At 36.7% G+C, this 23,132-nt stretch overlaps 1 protein-coding gene across 1 annotated transcript in view; it reads left to right on the forward strand.

Moving 5' to 3' along the window:
* The window catches only part of LOC149085630 (adenylate cyclase type 1-like), a 314,970-nt gene that overhangs the window by 256,142 nt on the left and 35,696 nt on the right, over positions 1-23,132 (forward strand). Inside the window, exons 7-12 of the mRNA XM_089233786.1 lie at positions 3,817-3,961; positions 5,035-5,223; positions 9,952-9,992; positions 10,562-10,706; positions 10,824-10,921; positions 11,017-11,101. Of these exons, the coding sequence (XP_089089912.1) occupies positions 3,817-3,961; positions 5,035-5,223; positions 9,952-9,992; positions 10,562-10,706; positions 10,824-10,921; positions 11,017-11,101 (703 nt within the window). The remainder of the gene's footprint in view (positions 1-3,816; positions 3,962-5,034; positions 5,224-9,951; positions 9,993-10,561; positions 10,707-10,823; positions 10,922-11,016; positions 11,102-23,132) is intronic.

The following is a 23,132-nucleotide window of genomic DNA, read 5'->3' on the forward strand; positions in this document are numbered from 1 at the left end:
AAAAATCAAAGACAGAAAAACTTGGATGAGGGAGAAAAAAAAAGTTCTTTGTGTACGAATTGCTTGATCGTTTCCTTTTGTGCGTCTCAATAGATCTCGACTCTACTTGATGGTGAAATCTTTCTCTTTTCTCTCTTCACTAGTGGAAATAAGAACATTTTCAGATAGCAAGACCGATCTGCTTATTTTTTTTTTCTTCATTATATGTCTTATTTTTTTTTATTTGTATCCTGTTGATTGGTCGAGAACCATGTTACTCTCTCGTGGGAAATGAAATTTGCTCGCACGTATTAAGGAAATCTAATTTGGCCGAAGCGTTTTAAGCTCATCCTCCATCTCTCTTTCTTTCCTTCTACAACCTCAGCTTAATTTTTTTTGTATGGTCACATCACTGAACTTAACTCTGTAGAATGTTTCTGAGTCTTTAATTCGTTAGTTTTCATTGAGAAGTAGGTTCTCTCCTTAAATGATATCTTTTTTTTTTGCCTTAATTAGAGTCCTACTATGGAAAGAAACGAGAAAATAATAGGCAATTTGTGAGAGAGGAGAGTAGAAATAAATGTCTCCCATCTTTTGCTGATGGATGAGAAATTATTCTCTTGTTATCTCACTCGCACGCTCATCATTACCATAAATCATTTTCAATTTACTGTTGAACAAGGGCAAAAGAAAATGGTTCTGTATTTTTGTGTTGACTATTACGACTGTATTCCGATATTTCATCTTTACTTAATTTAATTGCTGTTAAAAATTATAAAATTTATTATTATTCATTTTAATTTGTATTTCTCATTGTTGCGAAAAGTGAATGATGCCTTCTTCTAAAGTTAGGCTAATATAAAACGTTCTTGAATAAATTTTTTGAAAATGTTTACATATAAATGTCATTTATTGCTGTATAAAAATATATATCAAGGGTATTTGTGTGTGTACAGGTGTCATTGGTATATATACCGGGTGATTCCATAATTCACCTTGCCGCATTTTACTGCCGAACCATTGATCTCAAAGGCATACTTCCAGTTAGAAAAAGCATCGATATAACGTATAAAACTCAGATACTTCATTCATGTTGCAAGGGGTTGTATAATTATTAAAATACAAAAATCAACTTTTTATATGGACAAGAAAACCAATTTACCCTGTTCTGAAAAAACCAATTAGAAAGTTGTTGCCATGTCTTTCCCGAGGCCAAAAAAAATCCATGTTTTAAAAGTGCAATACTCGCTGGAATATTTGAATTCAAAAATCGGAGAAAAGTTAGGAAAAAAACCCCAGCGTAAATGAGGTAAAGAAGCGTTGTCCGTTAGTTTATGCTGTCCCCCCCCCCGATATCTCCCCAAATTTTGAACTCAAAAATCTCAGTCAGTATTGCACATGAACTAATAATTTTTTTTGGCCTCAGGAAATAAAGGGCAACAACTTTCTAATTGGGTTTTTGAGGACATGGTGTCCGTAAAAAAAATTCATTATTATATTTTTATAACTATACAACCCTTTGCAACTTGAATGACGTGTGTGAATTCTACAAGTTATATGGAAACCTTTTCTAACTGGATGTATGCCTCTAGGATCAATGGTTCTCCAGGATAATGCATCAGGTGGAATTATGTAACTACCCCGTATATTTTGTACGTTACCGTAAATGTAAACAATCCGGTGATTAGGGGTCATTCAAGTATTGCGTCAAGTATTACGATGGCGGGAGGGGTTTCAGATTTGCTGGCTTTTGATGACAAGGGGGGAAGAGGGGGTCTGTATAATGCTTACGTCATCAACCACCCTTTATAAAAATATTAAATATTCTTAATGGCATCTTTACTGAGTGTGCCAAAAACAAGAAAAATCTTTCCCTAGTTTGTGGGCACCTGAAAAAAATATTCCCGCTATTGATAAGTCCTCTCTCTATAGAGCCACTTTAGTGATCTCTATATGTTCCGCGGATCTTTTACGTAATCTGGAAATGTGTGCGGGCCACTTTAGTGCTCAAGAAATTTGTTACGGGCCACTTCAGTATTCTGGAACTGTGCTGCACGCCACTCAAATGATCCGTAAATATACCGCGAATCACTTAAGTAATCTGGGAATGTGCCGCGGGTAACTTCAATGATGCAGAGTTACACTACGGGCAGCTCAAGTGCTCTAAAACTGTGCTTGTCACTTAAGGGATCTTTGAATGTGCCACGGACTGCTTAAGTGTTCTGAAGCTGTGCCGCGGGTCACTCAAGTTATCTGTAAATGTGCCGCGGGTCACTCAAGTTATCTGTAAATGTGCCGCGGGTCACTTAAGCGATCTGTAAATGCGCTACTTAGTTCATTTCTACAAAATTAGGTTTGAGGTGGCTGGCCATATCATATAACCCGGTGGGCCATGAGTTGAGGATATATGGCTTAAAGGGTGGGTCACAATAAATTTCTTAAACAGAAATTTTGAGTTCTTAGCCTTCAAATAGTATTGAAAATAACAGAAATTCACTATAATAACATATATATAAAGGCATTTTCTTCCGATATTTTAATTAAAAAAAAATATTTTTTGCGTGATAAAAATAAATTTTTGACATCTGAGGGAGAGGGATATCGGAAGGCTTGTGTCCCCCCCCCCCCATGTACGTCTGTGATCCCAATATGCATTAGGAGATAGGGGGCAGAGTGAAAAACACTTTGCTGACGGGGGGGAGGGGGGTCAGAGTTTTGCGGATATTTGCTGACGGGGTGGTCAAAAATGGCTAAACATCTGCTGACATCATAGTTGCATGGCCCCTTATGCATAATCAACAGCCATTTTCATAAGTTTTATCAATTTTACTCTTATACTGTGAATTTATAACATTTACTGGTGACTAGGCATAGCTCCCCCCCCCCCCCCCGCATTGATAAATGCGGTGAATCGTGTGTGCGAATTACTTAAACCAGTGATTCTCAAACTTTCGTCACACGTGGCTTCCTTGCTCAGTTCGCGGCTCCCCAGAATATAGCTTAGTAGATATTTTCACTTATAAAAGAATCACTTCAAAGCATAAATAGGCACACACATCAATATTTCTACGCCCCGACCAAGGATTGGCTACGCCCCTAGAGCCGCGATGCACACTTTGAGAAACACTGACGTAAACTAAAAGGACATTATGCATAAATTTCAAGATGGTGAATTCCATTGGTAACGTTTGTTATGTGTTTGCATATATTGATAAATGTGAATAAAACTCTAACATTACAAGACCGATAAAAAAGATTTCATGGGGTTTTTTTTTTTATATTTTTTCCTCACAATTTCTTTCAATTTAATTTCATTTTCATGGCAAAATACGTGTTGTACTCGCATGACGTACAGCAAAACCGATAAGTAGTTGAATTAAAGGAATATTTCCCGTATTTAGCAAACTTTCCAACATCATTTTGGTGTTATACATCATCGCTGGTAAAAGTTATTAATGTTGTGAAATTTATCAAACTTACGCTACGATTAGTGATTATGCATAATTACAATATTACCATATTTACCCTATAACATATTCAAATAGATATTATATCCAAAGACGAGGTTACATTTTTAAGATGGAGTTAGGTGTAATAAAATGTTAACCGAGTCACTATATAACGTTGTGTAATAAAATTATACAATTCCCAGCTAGACCATGCCGTATCACAATTTTGAGTAGTTGCGTACGCATTTGAGATTTATTTGTATAAGAAATGTGTGCAAGAATAGGCTATGAAGTTATGGTAGGTTTTAAAATGCAATGACTTGCACAATATTGAATTAATTATGATAAAAATTTGCCATTTTTTTCGTTATTTGTTATCATTTTTTAGACGGGTGCATATCACTCAATCAACATTGGACTTTTTGCACGGAGAATATGAAGTTGAGCCAGGTAGAGGAGCTGATCGCAATTCCTATTTGAGGGAGCATAACATTGTGTCATATTTCATTGTTCCTCCTAGTCATCGGCGCAAGGTAATGTGCGTTGGTTTAATTCAGTTGCTAATGTTCTGCATAGCTTGACATTCTTAGAACAGGCTGAAAATCCAAAATCAATATCTTTCAGTTCATCGTGTCCTTTTTCTTGTTATTCACCGACTTTTTATTCCCTGTTTCCTCAAACTTGATTTTTTCTCCGTCATATATAATGATGAACTTTCCCATAAGCTCGTAAAATAAAGCAATGAATTATTTCTCTGACGTATGCCACAAATGCTCCGTGAAAAAGTAATTCGATATTAAGGCATTGAATTTACTGGATTTGCATTAGCGTCATTCTCATATACTTTTATCTATCTTTGAATTTACGTTAAGAAATAGGGTTTTTAAACATATTTGTTCAACGTAGCAGTTGCTACACATACATACAAAATAGGCAGCTATAAGAAAATATGCATAAAAATCAATTAAATCAAATTGAGTAATTTTGAAACACATCATGGAAAATGTATTTTTTATATAATAACATCATTTAGCACATAGTTTCCCAAACTTGTTGTTCCATCGCCTCCTTCTTCAGAAATTGTTTTCTCTCATCGCCCCCAACTCAAGCAAACTCATAGGATCCTATGTTATACCCGTAGCTTCTACGGCCCCTCCGGACCATTCCATCTCCCACCAGGGGGCGATATTGCCCACTTTGGGAAATACTGATTTAGCTGCTCATAAAATTCAAACGATATCAAGATAAATGATGAAAAAAAATTCAAAAATTAAGTTGACCATTTTAACATGAACGTTCACTTGAAGCATATTTTCGTGTGAACAATAAGCTAAATTTTTGTTCTAAGAAAACACAGTTGAGCGTGTCATCAGTCTCATACGTATTTCTCATTAAAAATCGAGCAAAATTATTATTCGAAAAATCCGCTCGTATCTTTGAAAAAAAATTCAACTCATAAGCAATCTCTCTCTGCAATGAAAGACATTAAAATCAACTATTCTTGGATAAACAGATATAGATTCAATTTCAAGGAATGATGGATGAGAAGAAGAGCTCGTTGCGCAGTTTTGTTTTTTTCAGTCCTGAAATGTGTTTTTCTTCACAGCCGTTGCTGTTTAACAATCTGCAGGTACGCAACATGCCTGGCGGGAGCGGAAGGCGAAAACTGTCCTTCAAGAATGTGTCTAATGTGGTGGTTCAACTGATACACTCTATTAAGTACAGCATGGATGTACCTTTCTCGAATATGGCAGTATCCACTGGACCTGCAGTTGAAAAACAAGGAAATAAGATGGCAAGTATATATTGTTATGTTTTGCAAGTGATCTAATTCAAAATTGCACAAATGCATGCAACAACATTTGAAATCAGAAATCGGCAAGAGACATAGTTTATTTAAAATGATTGGAATGAGAGAATATACACGTATAAAGGGTAAGATAGAAGTCACGCATAGTCAGATGCAGAGTGGGAGCGTTGGGAGAATAATTATTTTTTTTCACTGAACGTGGGAAAAATTGTATTGTTGTCATAGGCGGCAGGGCGTAATTGGGCTCCCCCACTTTTTCACCTGGTGGTCAAAAAATCGAATTTTTTTTTTATTGAATCTTTCTTTTCTCCATGGTCCATATATCCTATATGCCAAGTTTCATTAAAGTATCGCCATCACAATGGGCGCTGCATACGTCTGAATAGTGTCAGTTTATTTATAACCATGGCCCTGTACAGTCTCATTAGCGCAAAATCACAGAGTATTTCAGACATTGCTTTTCGACAAACCCGTTCGTGCTTCATATTTTTTATTTTTACACAGAACATTGACAACATGTTAACCATTTTAATCAACCAAGTAATTGAAGGGGAAAAAAGAGCAGATATTCAGAATTCCTTTGGTGGTAATGTCTTAACTCTAGCCACATTTGCCATTTTCGTTGTAAGAACAGTTCATTCGATATTTTTTTTATTAAAAATAACTCGAGTAGTAAGATACCGTAAACATGGCCGTAGATGGGGAGGGAGTGAAACAGAGGTTTTATTCCCCCCCCCCTCCCGAAGTACAGTAGAGTCTCGATAATCCAAGGTGAACAGGACCGAGACTACCCCTGATTACTGAGAACTCCGATTATCCAAAAAACAATAGACAACAACTTTCGGGGGTTGGGGGAGACACCTCTCTACATTTATTTTGTAATAAATATACCGTATACAATAAAACCTGACTATAACGATACTCTAGGGGCCTAGGAAAAACATTGCTATAGACAGGTTATCATTCTGGACAGTTTGAGCATTTGCTCTATTTCCTATTGGATAGGAATTCCACCAGGACCAAAGAAAACATCATTATAGACAGGTTTATCGTTACATACAGTATCGTTATTAACAGGTTTCACTGTATAGCGTGTAGTAAAAATTAAGTCCATCGCCGGACCCAGGGCCGTAACTAGAGTTTTTACCGCCCAGGGCAGACATGATTTTATCGCTCCCACCAATTTAAAGTTTGATCATTTTTACGGTGTTCTTTGTTCCCACCTAAAATTTGTCGCCCCCCTAATGTTTCCGAATAAGCAGTTTCATCCCCGCCCCCTCCTTAGTTTTGGCCCTGCCCGGGCCATCGAGCTGATTGGGAATAACCTATTCTCATCTGATGAAATTGTTATAACTTGTTTCCTTTGTGTCTAAGTATTCGTACTTACTCTCGCCTTTTTAGTTCTTGGTTCACTAGATTAATTCACTAAATTAGGGTTTCCAAGACCCATGTCCTCTTTGTAACTAGGGCTGATAGGAGTTCCAGCCTTGGGGGTCCGATATGAAAATATGATTTTTTTTACACTGTAAATTTACTATAGAGGGGCCTGTGAAAAATTCTGTCCCAACGAAGACCGGCCTCCCCCCCAGCCTAGGGATCAAGACCCCTTAAGTCTCAGTCAAAAGTCCTCTTCAAATTAAAATTAGTGGCGTTCGTAGTAAAAATGAAACAAAACGCGTTCCTAGCGAAAAATAGAAAAAATGAGGTTCTGAGAGAAGAGGAATTTTTTGACAAATTCCAGCACTTTTTTCGGATTACAGTGGAACTTCGGTTAACGAGCAATTCCCACAATGAGCAAATAATTTTGAACAAATTTTTATTTCGATTAACGAGTGATGATTAGCATTACGAGCAAAGATGTTGCGCTTTGTTTATTTAATTTCACGTTATCAGGACTAAGCTGAGAGTTTTTCATCTCTTTCATCCACACACGTACTGTGAAATCGTGGGTAATATTCTCCCCTAGTTTTCGGTCAGCATGCCTAACTCGAAAAATGAACACCCTCCTACGAACGTGACTGTTTCGATATGTAACTAGATTCATTGTAACCACGCGTATGTGCGCTTAAAGCGTCGTTTTAATTGTGCTTGGAGAAAACTGTGAGCTGATTGCATTATTTACCGTGACTTTGAGGGGCTAGCTCATGAACAAGGGTCACCATTTCTGAAGAGATTTTGTTCTTGGGGAAGACCATGAGACTGGAGTGCATGAGCCCGACATTCAAGAATTAGTGAAGGAACATGGTCATATCCACAGACGAACTGGTTGATCTCCATTGCGCGCAATAGCAAGAGCTTATGCACGTAGAGCTTATTATGATCTCGTCTGAGCAAGACGAAGAGTGAGATGAGAAGTCCCTCACTTCAAATGAGATTAAGAGATATGTAGAACGTGGGAATCTGTGCAAAACATTGTAGTAGAGAACCTCCCAAATAAAGCTGTAGCAGTGGAAACAATAAGTCTGTCCAACGATAGTGCGATTTCCCATTTCCAAAAAAACCAAAAAAAAAAAGTCAAAAGCAAGTGTCATAGATAACATTCCATTCTAAAGTCACACAAAAAAGAATAAGTTTACAGACGGTGAGTGCAGTGCGTAAGTCATCCTAAACGGTAGTCCTCCTCCTCTTTCTGGTCGTTTAGAGTAGGTTAATTTGTAAGCATTATCGTATGAATATTTATTTATGATATCATTAATTTTTAAATATATCATTGTATTATTTATTATATTATTACTATGTTGCGTTATTAAATGAATGACGTTTATATAAGTCATTTTCATGTGAATGAATAATTGTGGAACGCATTATCTAAGTTTCTATTATTTGCTATGAGGAAGTTTGATTCTCATAACGAGCAATTCGGATAACGAGCACGTTGGTGGAACGAATTAAGCTCGTTTACCGAAGTTCCACTGTATACTGAACCTCGTACTACTGCATGAGAAAATGACTATAGAATAAAATGGCCTACTTGGAATGGAAATGAAATGGCCAACTTGGAATGGAAATGAAATGGCCAACTTGGAATGGAAATGAAATGGCCAACTTGGAATGGAAATGAAATGGCCAACTTGGAATGGAAATGAAATGGCCAACTTGGAATGGAAATGAAATGGCCAACTTGGAATGGAAATGAAATGGCCAACTTGGAATGGAAATGAAATGGCCAACTTGGAATGGAAATGAAATGCCCAATAAATAGCCCTAAAATACCAAGTTTAATCCCCTCCTGAAATATCAGTTATCTCTCATTCCTCTCAGAATAACTATAATACTAAATTTATTAATTTTACATGTGTAATTTGGTTTTTTATGAAGTTTTATGTACCGTAATTTCACACAACTATAATCCAAAATAACACCAGTTTCTACATTAATCATCATAACCTCTGTATTCAAGCTATTCAAAAAATTTTTTTTTTTGCTGATATTCCCTGTAAAAAGATCAAGCATTAATATTAAACACTTTTTTTGTTCCTTATGCAGCTCAAATATGGATTTTTTAAAAATTAAATTTCGGAACATAGTTGTGTTGTGAAGTCCATCAAATATTTCGTGTTATAAATCGCTTGCAACCATAGTTAAGAGAATGTACAACAACAGAATCATATATCCATCTTTATCCTCTTTGCCAGAAGGTGAAAAAGCGGTTTTTCTAAATTCGACCCCTAAGGGGGTCAAAAAGGGTTTTTTTAGAGAAATCATGCCGAACCAAAACCGCGCGCTAAAGCTATAAATATGAAATATGGTCAGTATTTTCATATTGTAATTTACTGAAAAGAGATTTTTCAAAATTCAACCCTCTAAGGGAGGGGGGTTCAAAGTTTTATAGAGGAATCATCACTGAGCCGAAATCGCTGTAGTCATAAATATGAAATTTAGTCAACATTATATTTTATAATGTAGATACCCACTAAGACGGGATTTCTGAAAATTCATCCCCCAAGGGGGTCCTGAGGGGTTCAAATGTTACATCGACGAGTAATTTTCAGATTACCAAATCCACGCGAGCGAAGCTGCAGGTAACAGCTTGTGGTCCATAAAAATGGTTGGACCATATAGTTGCGAGCAAAGTACACTTTTCTATTATTCTTCCTATAATCATTTTCATACGCACGCAACAGTAAAAATGTTTATTAAACATATGTAAATATTAAATTACCTGTAATACAGAAGATAATAGCGCAGAACAGCTTGTTGTAGTCTCTTGTAGCCGAGAAAGTTTGCAGTTGACAAGATAACGTGAAAATATAACCCCTAACTAACAGCAGATTCGCGAGAAAGTATCGGAGAGGGGTGTCATAACCCCATTTCCATATTACACTATCTATGCTCTTTGTTTAGTAATTAAATAGTCCACTAGATGTTGTTAGCATTTCGATTAACGATGTTTTAGTGAGCACGAGCGTTTGGACCATAGTTGTTGCCTAGGACCATAATTGTGTGAAATTACGGTATCGGAAAGTTCCGTATTCTCATGAAAATTTGGTTGGTTTTTTTTTTCATTTTTGTTGTAGAGTTTTGTTTTTAATTGCGCAAATTAAATGAAAAAAATTCACTGACCTAATTGCTGTGCTTGGTTTCTTACTTTTCCTCTCTGAATTAGTACAGTATATTTCATTATGCTATTTTTCATGAGTCTTTTTAAGAGCTGTCTCTTGCTGAAATTTATCAGGTAAATGGTTTTAAGAGTATTTTATTTTTATTTTCTAGTCGAGTTTGGCTGATAAACTGAGAAAACCTTTCAAGAAAAGGTATGTTATTATTTGATATTTTCATGAATTTATAATTGCTCAGCAATATCTGTCGAGAGTATCACTGAACTTGCGTTTTTTGAGGATATTTACCGTTTCATATTGCGACATAATCAGCGGCAAATACCAATGTAGATGACAAACTGTGTCATAGTAACTATAGTGTAGTGGCGAACGCTGCTTTTAATGAAATGTAAGTATAGGTGTGCTAATGAACGTTTCCTCTACTTAAGAAGAGGAAGATAACGCAAATCGTGAAAGGTATGACTAAACTATTTTCATTCATCTTCATCTGATAAGATATGGTATGGGTTTTCTTTGCTGACTGTCAAACTTCTTCCCGCTATCATTGCGAGACTAATGGGTGAACAAGGTTTTTCTCCAAAAGATTTGAATAGAAAAATGTACCGTAATGTAAAAATATCATTTTAAGCTGTGTAATTCAGTTTTCAACTTCGGCGGAGGTGAGTTTCTTATATTTGTGAATTTAATTTAAGAAGCATACGAATGAACATTCTTAAATTGCCCTTTCGAAATAAATAATAAAATTGAAAAATTTTTACTTTCAGGCATTCTGCTGTGTATCATCAACCGACTTGTCGTGTTAATAAGTATTTAGCACAAGCGATCGATGCCAGAAGCGTAGATCAAGAGAAATCAACGCACGTGAACATCTTGACACTGTGTTTCAAAGACCATTTTAAAGAGCGCCAGGTTAATCCCCTTTTCTTTGAGAAGAATTAAAATCCATTTCATTTTTCTAGGGAATGTGTTTCCATATATTCATCAATTAAAATTATGAATACAGTAATTCTATTCTCTTTCTTTTAGTATTACGCAGAGAGAGATCAAAGTTTTGCCAATAGTCTGATTTGTTGCCTGGTAGTTTTGCTCTTGCTTGGAATCCTTCAAGCACTTGTTTTGTCAAGGTACTTTTAAATTATTTTTTCCCCTCGAAAACTGAGTATGAAAAGATAATATAAAACTACATTGTATGTTCAATACCCTCAACATTCTTTTTCAGATCTCTTGTGCTTGTCGTTGCTTTTATTGGTGCATTCGTGTGGATATTCATTTTGATATCATTATCTTTGAGTGCTAAATTGAAGGTAAGTTATTAAATTTGCCTTCATATTCAGAAAGTATGGGTTTTTAAATGAAATTTATAATCACAATGAAATATGTGTCAGGAGATATATGTTGTTCATCAGCATATATGAACATCTTTCACGGTTCCTATCAATGAAATAATGGTCACCGACTTATTTCAATTATGAGGGAATGTGGTACTTTTAGTGATTATAGTGAGGGTCTACATAATTCATCACAGGCTAGTTTATGACTTTTTCGTTCATCAAAGAACGAATTTGATGTATGTGATGCATGCTGCAAGCCCTGCTATATACTTCGGCTTTCTCTTTATACAAGTGATTTCCAATCTTTCATGTCTCAAGTACACTGGTGTGCAAAAATTAAGGAAGAGACGGTTTTTCTAATGTAACGTCATGTAAAAGTGTTCCAAATCGACACAAATAATGCCATAACATCCGCAAGACGTAAGAACATGGGAAAAGTAAACAAAACTTTCTAAAAATAGAAATCCAAAGATGAAAAGGAACTTTATTGAAAAATTAGCTTCAAGCACAATTGGACAAAAGACCGAAACGTCCATGTGACAAGTGACAGTGACTGGCAAGGAAAATCCAGCCTTTAGTAGGGGATATGATCACCCGTGACTGCTATGCAGGATTTACACATCGTCTGCCCATGCTGAGTGCAAGGTTGTCAACGAGCTGTTGAAGCATTGCTGCCTATTGCTGTTGTAGCGCCAGTCGCAGCTCCGGAATTGTTGCTGGCGGCTGGTGACGTGCTGCCAAGCGTCTCCCTAGCGTTAAGACGCCTTCATATATAAAGGAGTTCCACCTAGCGTGTCCCACACGTGTTCGATTGGATTGAGATTCTGTGATATTGCCGCAAATCGATGCGTTGAATATCTTCATTCTCCAACAGCTCTGCGATAACCACTGCACGATGTGGTGTTGCGTTGTCGTGCATGAAGAGGAACCAAAGCCGCTTGAAAGATGCAGCGGCATTTACTCTTAATGCAGCTTTGAGAGGAACTGAGGAACCTCTAAAAAGATGCACGTGAGGAAGGAGATCCTTGGTACAATAGCGGGCACCAGTGACTGAACCACCTTGGAAGATGTGAAGGTCAATACGGATGACAAGCATGATACTTCTACAAACGAGAATTCCGCCACCTCCAAACCGGTCCCTGATTATGTTGGAGGGGTTATTGCGTGTCCCCCCGCCCCCTCTCTTCAGATGTGTATCCGTCCAGAATGGATAAAGAGTACCCGACCTCAATTTTTCAGCGCGCGCGTGTGTGTCCGTGAGTGCGTGCGCGCTATATGTATTTTGAACTGAAATACACTGTACTCCGGCAGATAGAGCGTATATGATATATTGAATATCAGTATTATTAGAAATCTTGCGTTAAGTACGGTACCTAAATATAATCTTTGTATCAGTCTTTTATACATTCAGAAACAACTTTCAATTTTTGGCTGTAGAATATTCACGGAAAAAGTCCTATTTTCAGTAATTTTGAAGACTTGATCACTTGTGCAATATTGGACCATTTGTAGAAAAGGTTGTCTTTTTTTTATTGGCCACTTCGAGCCTTTTTTGTAGGCTCCATGCAATCCACAATAGCTTCAGTTTCTGCTACACTCATAACCACTCCTGGAAAATATTTTTCTCTGCAAGCAACTACTACAAAATATCCTTCTTCCAAAGTATCATTTAGAGATTGGGTTTCTACACTTTTTTTTTTGACGGAGTTGATTTCACACAATGGCTCATTTTCGAAACCCACTGGTTTTGAAGACAAAGTACTCTCACATATCAATGCAAAAAAAAAATACGCTTTATTTATTTATTCTTAGTTTACACTCGTACTTCTTTGTCAAAAAAATTACAAATCAATGAATTAAAAAAACATCAGGCTTATTAGAAATCTTGCATAGGTGCGTTAGCTGAGTGTTTTTCAAAGTGTGCGTTGCGGCTTCTCAGGCCGTCGCGAATTTTTGTCAGGGGCGTCGCGGCGAGCTAGAGCTATTGATTTATGTGACTATTTATTCTTTGAAGTAGTTCTTTTATATGGGATAATATCTATCAAACTATTCTAAAGAGCCGCATGTAAACCATGAATTAGGCAAGGGAGCCACGAGTGACAAAAGTTTGAGAACCACTGAAATCTATGTAGGGTGGGGGGGCCCAAATAGCCGTTATTTTAATCAGAGGACTTATCCATGTGCAGTTTGTCTAAAAATAGTTCTAATCTGTTATCTAGACCGGTATTCAAAAATAAACTGAATTACAACTCCAACACATAATTTTAACACACAGAAAAAAAAAATTTCGACCATGGCATTTTTCCTGTTAAAAAAAAGTGTTCCTAATATCGCCTACGTCTAAAATGGGTTGAAATGAAGTTTCTGTTATGGTCATACTTTTTCTTTATTAAGCGTGAAAATTAAGACAAAGCAAAATTTAAAGTAATACAAGACAACTTTCTTGTACTTTTAGAGACATAGTTAACATACACCCCCTTTTAACACTTTTTCTAATTTCATCAAAATGTAAAAAAAATTTACTTAGAAGCATTCTTATACAAATGTATGTCTGTTTTCTTTACTTTCCTCTATCACATTTTTTGTGAGACCATTTGTTACATATCCCACATTTTAACTATGTTTCTCCATGACAATCGTTTGTGTAAAGTTCATCACAAATTTAATATTGGGCATCATTATCTTCTTTGCCACAACTTCTGTCGTTGTCATCAGCTGACACATAAGGAGGTTGTTCATAATCTTCTGAAGAGGGACAAACTTCCTTCCGTTTCTCGGATTTAAGTATATTTTGGAGCTGGTTCTTTTACATCTTTGCCTGATGTTTTTCCAGAAGTTGACGGACTTTTTCAAGTGATAGTGCTTTTCCCTTTTTTTTTCTTTTCCAGAGGCAAGGCAGGGTGTCTCTTGAAAAAAAGGGTGAGCCATTTCCTTTTTGTTTTGTTTTCTTCAGAAAATGGGTGGCGTAAATTATTTCTAATAGCAAGTTGAAATGATATCCTTTTTACATCCTTTGTCGTAAGTCCATAATAAGTTTTATTCATTTCTAAATAATACTCAACAAATTTGTTTTCTATATCAGGAGATAAAATAGGCCCTCGTCTTAGTGGCACATAAAGTAATTTTTGAAGTTCATCTTCATATATTTTTACGTAGACGTTTAATGTAGATCCGGGTACTTGAAAAGCTTCCGATGCTTTCAATAGTCACATCTCTTTATTTTCTACCGCTATTACCACCTCTTTCATTTTAATCTTGTCCCACGTCTTTCTATGCGACATCTGAAGAAAAAAAACTATTTCGAAAGTGTTCGTAATATCGATAAGGGGAACACTCAAATGGGCGACATTGGGAACAACCTAACTCTCAAGCATGGTGGCCTCCACGTTCGAAATAAAATCGCAAATCAAGAAACAAGCTACACCAAAATGTAGCCTATTACAGTCGCTATTACTGCCTCACAAATGATATAACATTATCGATTATATTAAAAGTAATGAAACGTGTTTATTAACTCATCGTACACGAAAATCAGAAAAAATTCCCAGAGAAAAGAAAAACAACACATTTGTGTCTAGCTTCCGCAAACAACTACTGAAGGAAAAAACTTCGTAGTTTCGATAATGGCCACCAGCTATCGGCAATATGAAGAAGTAACCTTGGTAGGCGATATTTGGGGCCCCCTACCTTATATCAAGTAAGCCTATACACATTAGCCTCTTTTAATTTATAGGAAATAAATTGTAAATGGTTAATTTAATTATAGTAATATTATTGTAAGTACAGTATGGTGTTGAATCGGCTTCCTGTAGAGAGACCGGCTTGTTTTCCGCCTTGAAGAAGTTAATTCCGTACTGTTTCAATTTGGATTACAAATTCAAGTAAGCTTTGTTGAATTAAGTTACGGAATGTCCCGTAAAATACGGGTCATATTTGAATCTTCAGTAAAATACAATACGTCCAGCCAGTTACTAGTAGGCTATTTCCTTGAGAAAAATACGGGATTTTGAAATACGAGGCACAATGATGATTCCTGGTGGGGGGGCATGATGATGATGTCAATTCACATATACGCATATATATGAAAACCGAGATCAGTCGGCTCCACATTTTTTTGACGCTGAGCGGAGATGCATGTCCTCCTGTATCTCCGAGCATGCGTTCAAGAGCCTCATCCGCTTATAATTATACCAAGAAACTGTACGACAAGAAATCTTGCGGACTAGGGTGTCTTTGAGAATTCGTTGGACATTTTTAATTAATTAATTAATGTGATGACAGCCAATAATCGCATAAATAGTGTGTGTGTAACAATTTCCCGCCTTTCCCGATGTGCCACCTGTGCAGGGCCGGACTAATGGGGCGTTGTGAAAGGCGTGGTCTCGCCCGGGCTGCAATTTTTTCAAAAGAAAACCTTTCCTTTCTCAGCTGATGTCTTGGAAATTTTTGATTAAAAAATTGAATTTTTTCTCATTAAACTATTATTGATTGTGAAGGAGGCTTTCAGTTTAAAGCCCATATAATATAATATAAAACACTAAAAATTGTTATTAGGTATGGCAGTAGCTTATTTCAAAAAGAAAAAGAGTGTATGCAGGTGGTTGCATTCTTTACCCCTGAAAAAAGTCTGGCCTTTCTTTCTGTCATTAAAGAATAACAGGGCTATATTAACCAAGGGAAAAAAAACATGCTTAGGGCACCGGTTCTCAACTTTTTTGACTCACGGAGCTCTTTTTAGTATATAACTTCTATGGTTCCTTATCTCTTTTTTTTTATATACAATTGAACTCGATTATAATGACTTCGGCTGCAACGACAACTCGGTTATAATGACATTAACTCGCGATTCTGACTAATTCCCATGGAGGATGTTGACGGACTTCGCTTATAACGCCAATTAAAGCGCAACAACCTTCGATATAACGACGAATTTTTTTGTCGTTATTCTGTTTTGTCATAATTAGGGTGATAATATACAAATACAAATACAACGCCACAACAGGCAAAATGCCCAACGAGGTGGCTGAGATGACATGTATACGGAAATGACATACTGAATATGACATGTATACGGAAAATTTCGTAATTTTGACCTTGACTTTTTCTTTTTTATTAATAAGGCCCTTTTTTTCAACAAATCTTACTTTAATTCATAAACCTTACTAAAATAGGGGACGGATATGTGTGTGGTAATTATGACTATAAATATCAATATTAATCTCACATAACTTATTTGCCATGTTCAGTGCCGTTTTAACGCATGTGCTCACCAGGGCACGGTTCGACGGCCTCAAGTGCAGAAAGGACCTCGTGAAAATGAGATCTGGTCAAATTTTTTTGACAGTGAGTAAGAAATTTGATATAGCAGGTATATTTCTCTCACTCTTTGTAGCCAAGTAGGGAGCCAAAGAAAATTCATTTTGCATGTGGGCCAGTGATGCCGTTAAGACAACCCTAGCACTGTTCAACCTTTTTTCCATGTAAAATTCATTTTAAATCACTGCACACTTGCTGTAACATTGTATATCTCGCTGGTGGTTATTTATAAGGAATTGGCGATTTGTCAGACAATTGCCTACATTTTAGCTAGAATTAGTGATGTCCCGTATTTAACGCAATTTCTCGTATTTAAACGTTATAGTAATAACATTGAAGAGCTCACATGCAGTGAATCCCACTTATAGCGTTTACCAAAAACTCGTCATGAAAAACGTTGTAGGCGGGAAAACGCTTTAAACAGGAAATTTCGATAAGTGTTAGTAAAAGTTAGGATTAAGTTGTCTTACGGAAATAAGTTGTACTAAGCGAGAAAACTTCCTAAGTGGGAACGTTAAGCGGAATATATTGTGGTAATTGTAAATTAATCTACATTTTCAAATACGTGTTTCAGAACGTGTTTTCCTTATTTTTGTAAATCCCAGTACTTTATTTCTTTACTTCTATTAATTTACATTAATTAAGTAAAAACCGCAATAAAAGATTAAAAAATTATCGAAGTTATCGAATTGCAACATATATTTGATAAAGATGATGAAACGCTCTAAGAGTATGTGAGAAATGTATGTCTGTTCAATATGATTCGAGCCACGATGAAGTGTATGTAAATGATTAATAATAATGCTAATTATTATTAGTCATTTATAAATTTTGTCAAATTAATTAAAATGCAATTCCCGCTCAATATATCGTGTTTGATTACTAGTGCCCGGAAATTCAGGTAAAGTGCTTTAAATGCCTATTTTCGAGCTTTTCCTGTAAAAATGCCTTTCTGAACTTTTTCTGTCATAAATGCTTATTTTAACATAGTTTCAAGTATATTGGTACATTTCAGGGGACATAACATGCAAAACTTGGATATTTTGAGCATTGAGAACAAAAGAAATGCTTCTTCAAAAAAATTTCCAACTCTTAGTACTAATTTTCATTCCAAAGTTCCCTCCCCCACTTTCAGCTTCATTTAAACGCGAATAAGTGATTTAAGAGGTAAGGGAACTCGGTGTTAACTTTGCTTTGACCGGATAGTGTTAGCATGGTCCCCCATCCTGCAGTAGGGCCCCTAAGCTGGGATCTTCAGAGGCCCCCTTGTCAGATGTTTCACGGGCCCCAAAGTAGTGAATTTATTTCATGAAAAACAAAAAAATGGTAAGAATCGTCCCGCGCCCCCCGGTTGGAACCCTGTCAGCCCAACCTTTATGGGGGCCATGGGTGTTAGACGTAGTGTTTCAAATGAACGCAGCGCGTGTTAGAAAAGCAGTAGAAAACTGGAAATTTTTGCTTATCCACATGCTTCACACTATACGCCTCGGCATTTTATATGTATAGCTGACCGATGACGGTCCCAAGAAATCATCAGTTGACGTTATGACCCCCCCCCCCCAAAGTGGGGTAGAGAAAAGAGAGCTCTGGGAGTCCATGTTGTTTTCATTTTGTTTTTTACACCATGAATGCATTGCAAATAACCATGGCTATTTATGTTACATACATATTTTTTGGTATTCGATTAAATTGACCAGAATCACCACCAGGGGTGTGTGACAGATGCGGCCACACAGGACCCCGCCTTTAGGGCCCCTTAGAGGAGTCTCCCATATGTGGGAAATATAAAAAAAAGGGGTTTTTTTCCAACAATAGAACAAGGTAGCTAACTATAGGAACGATAGTGATTATTCCAAATAATACATCAAATAAACGCAAATAATTTTGATCATTTGGTCTTTTTTTGTCGCACCACGGTCATTTTCTGCACACGAAGTCAAATTAAACCAGGAACTGCAATTTATTGCCGATTCCTACCGGCGGCCTTTTTTATATTCACCAAGAGCCGAGAGGCTGGTGCGCTAACCCCTCAATGTGGTACTTCCTGCTGCAGCAATCTTTTTCTGTGGTCATAGCACCGTTTCTCTTGTACTCCTGTGTCAGGAAAGTTTTCTGTGTCAGGAAACCCAATAAATAGCACCAATAAAAACTCGAAGGCTTAATCGAAGTTAAGTTTTTTTCTAGAAGTTTCCAATCATAATTTATGTATTTGTGGAAAAATTAGTTCCTTAAAAAAAATTGGAGATCAGTTCAAGAATGATTCAGCGATAATGAACATTTTGTTTCAGGGTACGTTTAACATAGGGTTACCAGACGTCCTCCTTTCAGATGTCATTTCAAGCGTCTTCCTACGTCGAAATTCCCAGAATTTTTTCTTTTTTTGCTTTTTTCTAACGGTTTTGTTTTAGTTGGGAAAAATTATTGTTCTATGTAGGGTTATATATATATATATATATATATATATATATACCAGATGTACTTCTTTAGGAGGATATGTCCTCTTTTTTTGTCATTTCAAGCGTCCTCCTACGTTTTAGAAAATTCGCCCTTTTGTCCTCCTTTTCAGGTTACTGGAATCTTTTTCCCATTTTTCTTTTTGGGAATTTTTTTGAAGTAAAAACGTCGTTAAAACTGATGCCGGGTGTGGGAATGCAATTGCGTCCAAATGAGCGATATTTTATGTCTAAGTAATTTCAAACTTAATAACTCCATCAAAAATAGACATAGCGCTGCCATCTAGATCTAATTTTAAAAAAAAGATAGAAGAGTTTGTGTTAATATCATTTTTATATTTGTGGCTGCCTTACCTCGGCAACTGCGCAAGTGCAAAATGAACCAATGATTTTCGAATTTTCGGATTCGACACGTGTCTGAGACACAGAAAGGAGGACGCTTGCGCATACCCTTAGTGACATCACTTATCCCAATTTGCACAATAGATGGCGCCCTTATTCCAACCAATAAAACCGGCCACAGCAATATTTTTCCCAACTCTAAAACCGAACCGCTAAAAAAAGCAGAAACAGGAAAAAATTCTGGGAATTTCAACGGCCATTGATGAATGCGTGTGGGGGAAAAAACACAAATCACCTATATCAATGAAGAAATATATGTTTCGAGGTAGGGGAAAAAATTTCCCCAGAAAAAAGAAAAATGAGTCCAGAAACCTGAAAAGGACAGGACAAAAGTGTGCATTTCCCGAAACGTAGAAGGACGCTTGAAGTTATATCAACGCACAAAAATTTGAAAGGAGGACTTTCTCGATATTCTACCCTGGTAATTAAACTGACCATACTTACTCGAGAAGAATACGTAAAATTGGGCTTCGGAATGAATGAAGGAAAATACAGGACATTGCAATTATTGCCAAAAATGATACCAAAAGTAAGCGAAATGGCCAACTCGTGCTAAAAATCACAGAAAAGTCGCTAATCGATAGAAATGAAGTGCCACTTGAAACAGTGAATTAAAAAAAATAAGTAAAAAACCGGAACATTTTTGCAAAAAAAGTCGGGACTGTCCTGGCAAATACCGGACGTATGGTCATCCTACTGTTAACCCTAGTTTAACAGAATGTTTCAGTTTCAGTATATTTTTCCGAGACGTCATTAATGTAGTGAGGAATAACAAGTATAGATGGCAGCACCATTTTTTGTGTGGAGTTAACAGATTTCGAAACAGATAGGAGGACGCCTGCGCACACATCCTCAATGTCCTCGTTTTCCTCAATTTCCCCAAAAGATGGCGCCACTTTCTTCCATGAAAAGAAACCCCACCACAATAATTTTTCCCAATTAAAACAGAATCGCTATATATGTTACGGAAATTTGATAAATCCCGTTATTATACACAATCACCGGCTAACATGCATAGTTACCAACCATTTTTGTCATTTTAATAAATTTCGTTTTACACATTTACCGGGTGATTACGTGTAATCCTCAGCTCGTATTCATAAGTAATGTAATTAGTTATGCTCGTAATTACTAAATATGATAAATTGTGAATAAATTGCTTAAATTAACTGGAAATTGTGCTCAAATTTCAGTCTAGGGTGATGGATTCGATCAGTGATGTTGTTTATGTTTAAAAATGTTGATAAACAAAGCTAACAGTACAATGCTGATATATTATTTTATACGTTTTATACGATTATTTATACGTTTTTTATACGTTTTATACGATTATTTATACGTTTTATACGATTATTTATACGTTTTTTATACGTTTTATACGATTATTTATACGATTTATACGTTTTTATTCTCATAACTAGTGTGACCATATGTCTCGTATTTGCTGGGAAGTTAAAGGTTTTTTCTGTTTTTGCAAAAAACCCAGGACTTTTTTGTAAAAATGTCCCGATTTTTCACGTATTTTCAAGAAGCCAACTTGACTTATATTCTTCAAAAAAAAAAATCAACGATTAAAATTAAATTATCTTCCCAACTCCGAACTTACATTACCATAGTTAAGACACACAAGTAAGAATACGGTGAACTTGCGTTAACGAGCAATTCGCATTACGAGCAAAAATTGGTGCTTGGTTTATTTATTTTCACGTTATCACACATGAGCTGATGGTCTTTCGCTTTCGTCCACGCTCGTACTGAGAAATTGAGGATGATATTCACCCCTACAGTCTCCGGTCAGGGCGTCTCACTCGAAACACACATGAGAGTGTGACTGTTTACGATACGAAACTAGATCTAGCATATTTTAACCACGAGGATGAGCGCTTGATTTTTTTTTTCATTCTGTTTGGAGACAACTGTGGACTGATTGCACTATTGAACGCGACTTTGAGGGGCTAGTTCATAAACAGGAGCCAACATTTGTCGAAGAGATTATGTCCTTGGAGAAGACCATGGGACTTGTAGGTGAATGAGAATAACAATCAAGAACTAGTAGAGGAGCATAGCCAAGAGTTGACCGCTGATGAACTGATGGATTTCCTTTGCACGTAACAGTAAGAGTTTATGGAGGGTATCTCGTTTGAGGAAGATAGAAGTGAGAAATCCCTTACCTTTCAAACGAGATTAAAGATGTACAGAATGTGGGTATCTGTGAAAAATTTTGTGTAAAAGAACCAATCAAATAAAGCTAAAGCAAAGTAAGAAATGAATCTGTCTAACTACAATGCACTTCCCTACTTCCGAGAAATCCTAAAATGGACTCAAAGGCAAGTATCATTGATAGGTTCTTTTTCAAAGTCACACAAAAATAATTTTACATAATTTATAATATTATTCTGTTGTATTAGTGATCCAATGCAATTTTTATTATTTATTGTTATAGGAGTGAATAATTGTGGAACGAATTAACCGAGCTTACTTTATTTCCTATGGAAAAGTTTGATTCGATATACGAGCGATTCAGATAACGAGCACGTTGTGCGGAACGAATAAGGCTCCTTAAACGAAGTTCCACTGTACATTATTTCACATACATTCACTGTACATTATATTCAGGTCATCTGCGAATTTGCTAGCAATCCCATCGATACCCTGATCGAGGTTATCGATAAAAAGTGAAAAAGTATAACAAGGGGCCAAGGACACTTCCTTGAGGAACTTCACTTGTGACGCCTGTGCAACCAGAGAATTAACTGTTCACCATAACTCGTGACCTATCTCTTAACCACGATTCTATCCAATTCAGCCAGTTGCCCCCAATCTCAATCTCGTGTAAACGCCTCAAGAGATTACCATGTTGGACCCGATCGAATGCGTTCTGGAAATCAAGGGAAACAACATCTACATTTTTGCTCTCACCCAAAGTCTTAGTCACGTGATCATAGAAGCAAATGAGGTTAGTTACACATGACGTCCCCTTCCTGAACCCATGCTGATTATCCGATAATACATTATTCTCGTCTATCCACTTCACCAATCGCTTTTTCATAATAATTTCCAAAAATTCGAGAGAGAACTCGTCAAACTCACTGGACGGTAATTGCACACAGCTTCTTTACTACCATTTTTAAATATCGGGACAACATTAGCAAGCTCCCAATCCCTTGGGACGATACCCTCACAGTGCCGTCTTAAGTACGGCATATACGGATTCTTCTTATCTACTCACCCTTCCGGGCACGGCCCGGGGGCCTCAAGAGAAAAGGGGCCTCACAAAAATGAGATCTGGTTCAGATTTCTGAGAATTTTCTTAGAAGGGCCTCAGAAAAATCATTTGGCCCGGGGGCCCATGATGCTCTTAAGACGGCCCTCTACCCTCAGCAACACTATTCCTGTAGATCTGTGCAACTGGCCCAACAATTCATTAGCACATTCCCTGAGGACCCTGTGATAGATATCATCTGGTCTTGGTGGTTTGCTTGCACATACATTTCTTAGAAGATTTAGGGCCTCCACGTCTTCTAGTTGAATATCATTAAGGATTGTATTACCCCATGCAACACCAGTACATTGAATATCGTTTCAAAAGTCACTGAAAGCACTACACATGTCTACATTGCCCTCTACCCTAGACCCTCCCATCGAGAGGAGACCCACTGTCCCCCTTACTTCCATTATTGATGTATCTAAAAAATCATTTTGGGTCAGAGCCAATGTTACCTGCCAACCTAGATTCAACTTCTTTTTTTACTATCCCTTATCGCTTTCTTCAACGCTCTTCTTTTATCAGTAAACAATAACAGTCACCTCGTTCACTTTTATACTCTCTGAAT

This window comes from Pholcus phalangioides, unplaced genomic scaffold (assembly GCF_987345545.1).
Source record: "Pholcus phalangioides strain wild (caught in Gottingen) unplaced genomic scaffold, Ppha-v1.0 ptg000007l_1, whole genome shotgun sequence".
NCBI classification, from domain to species: Eukaryota; Metazoa; Arthropoda; class Arachnida; order Araneae; family Pholcidae; genus Pholcus; species Pholcus phalangioides.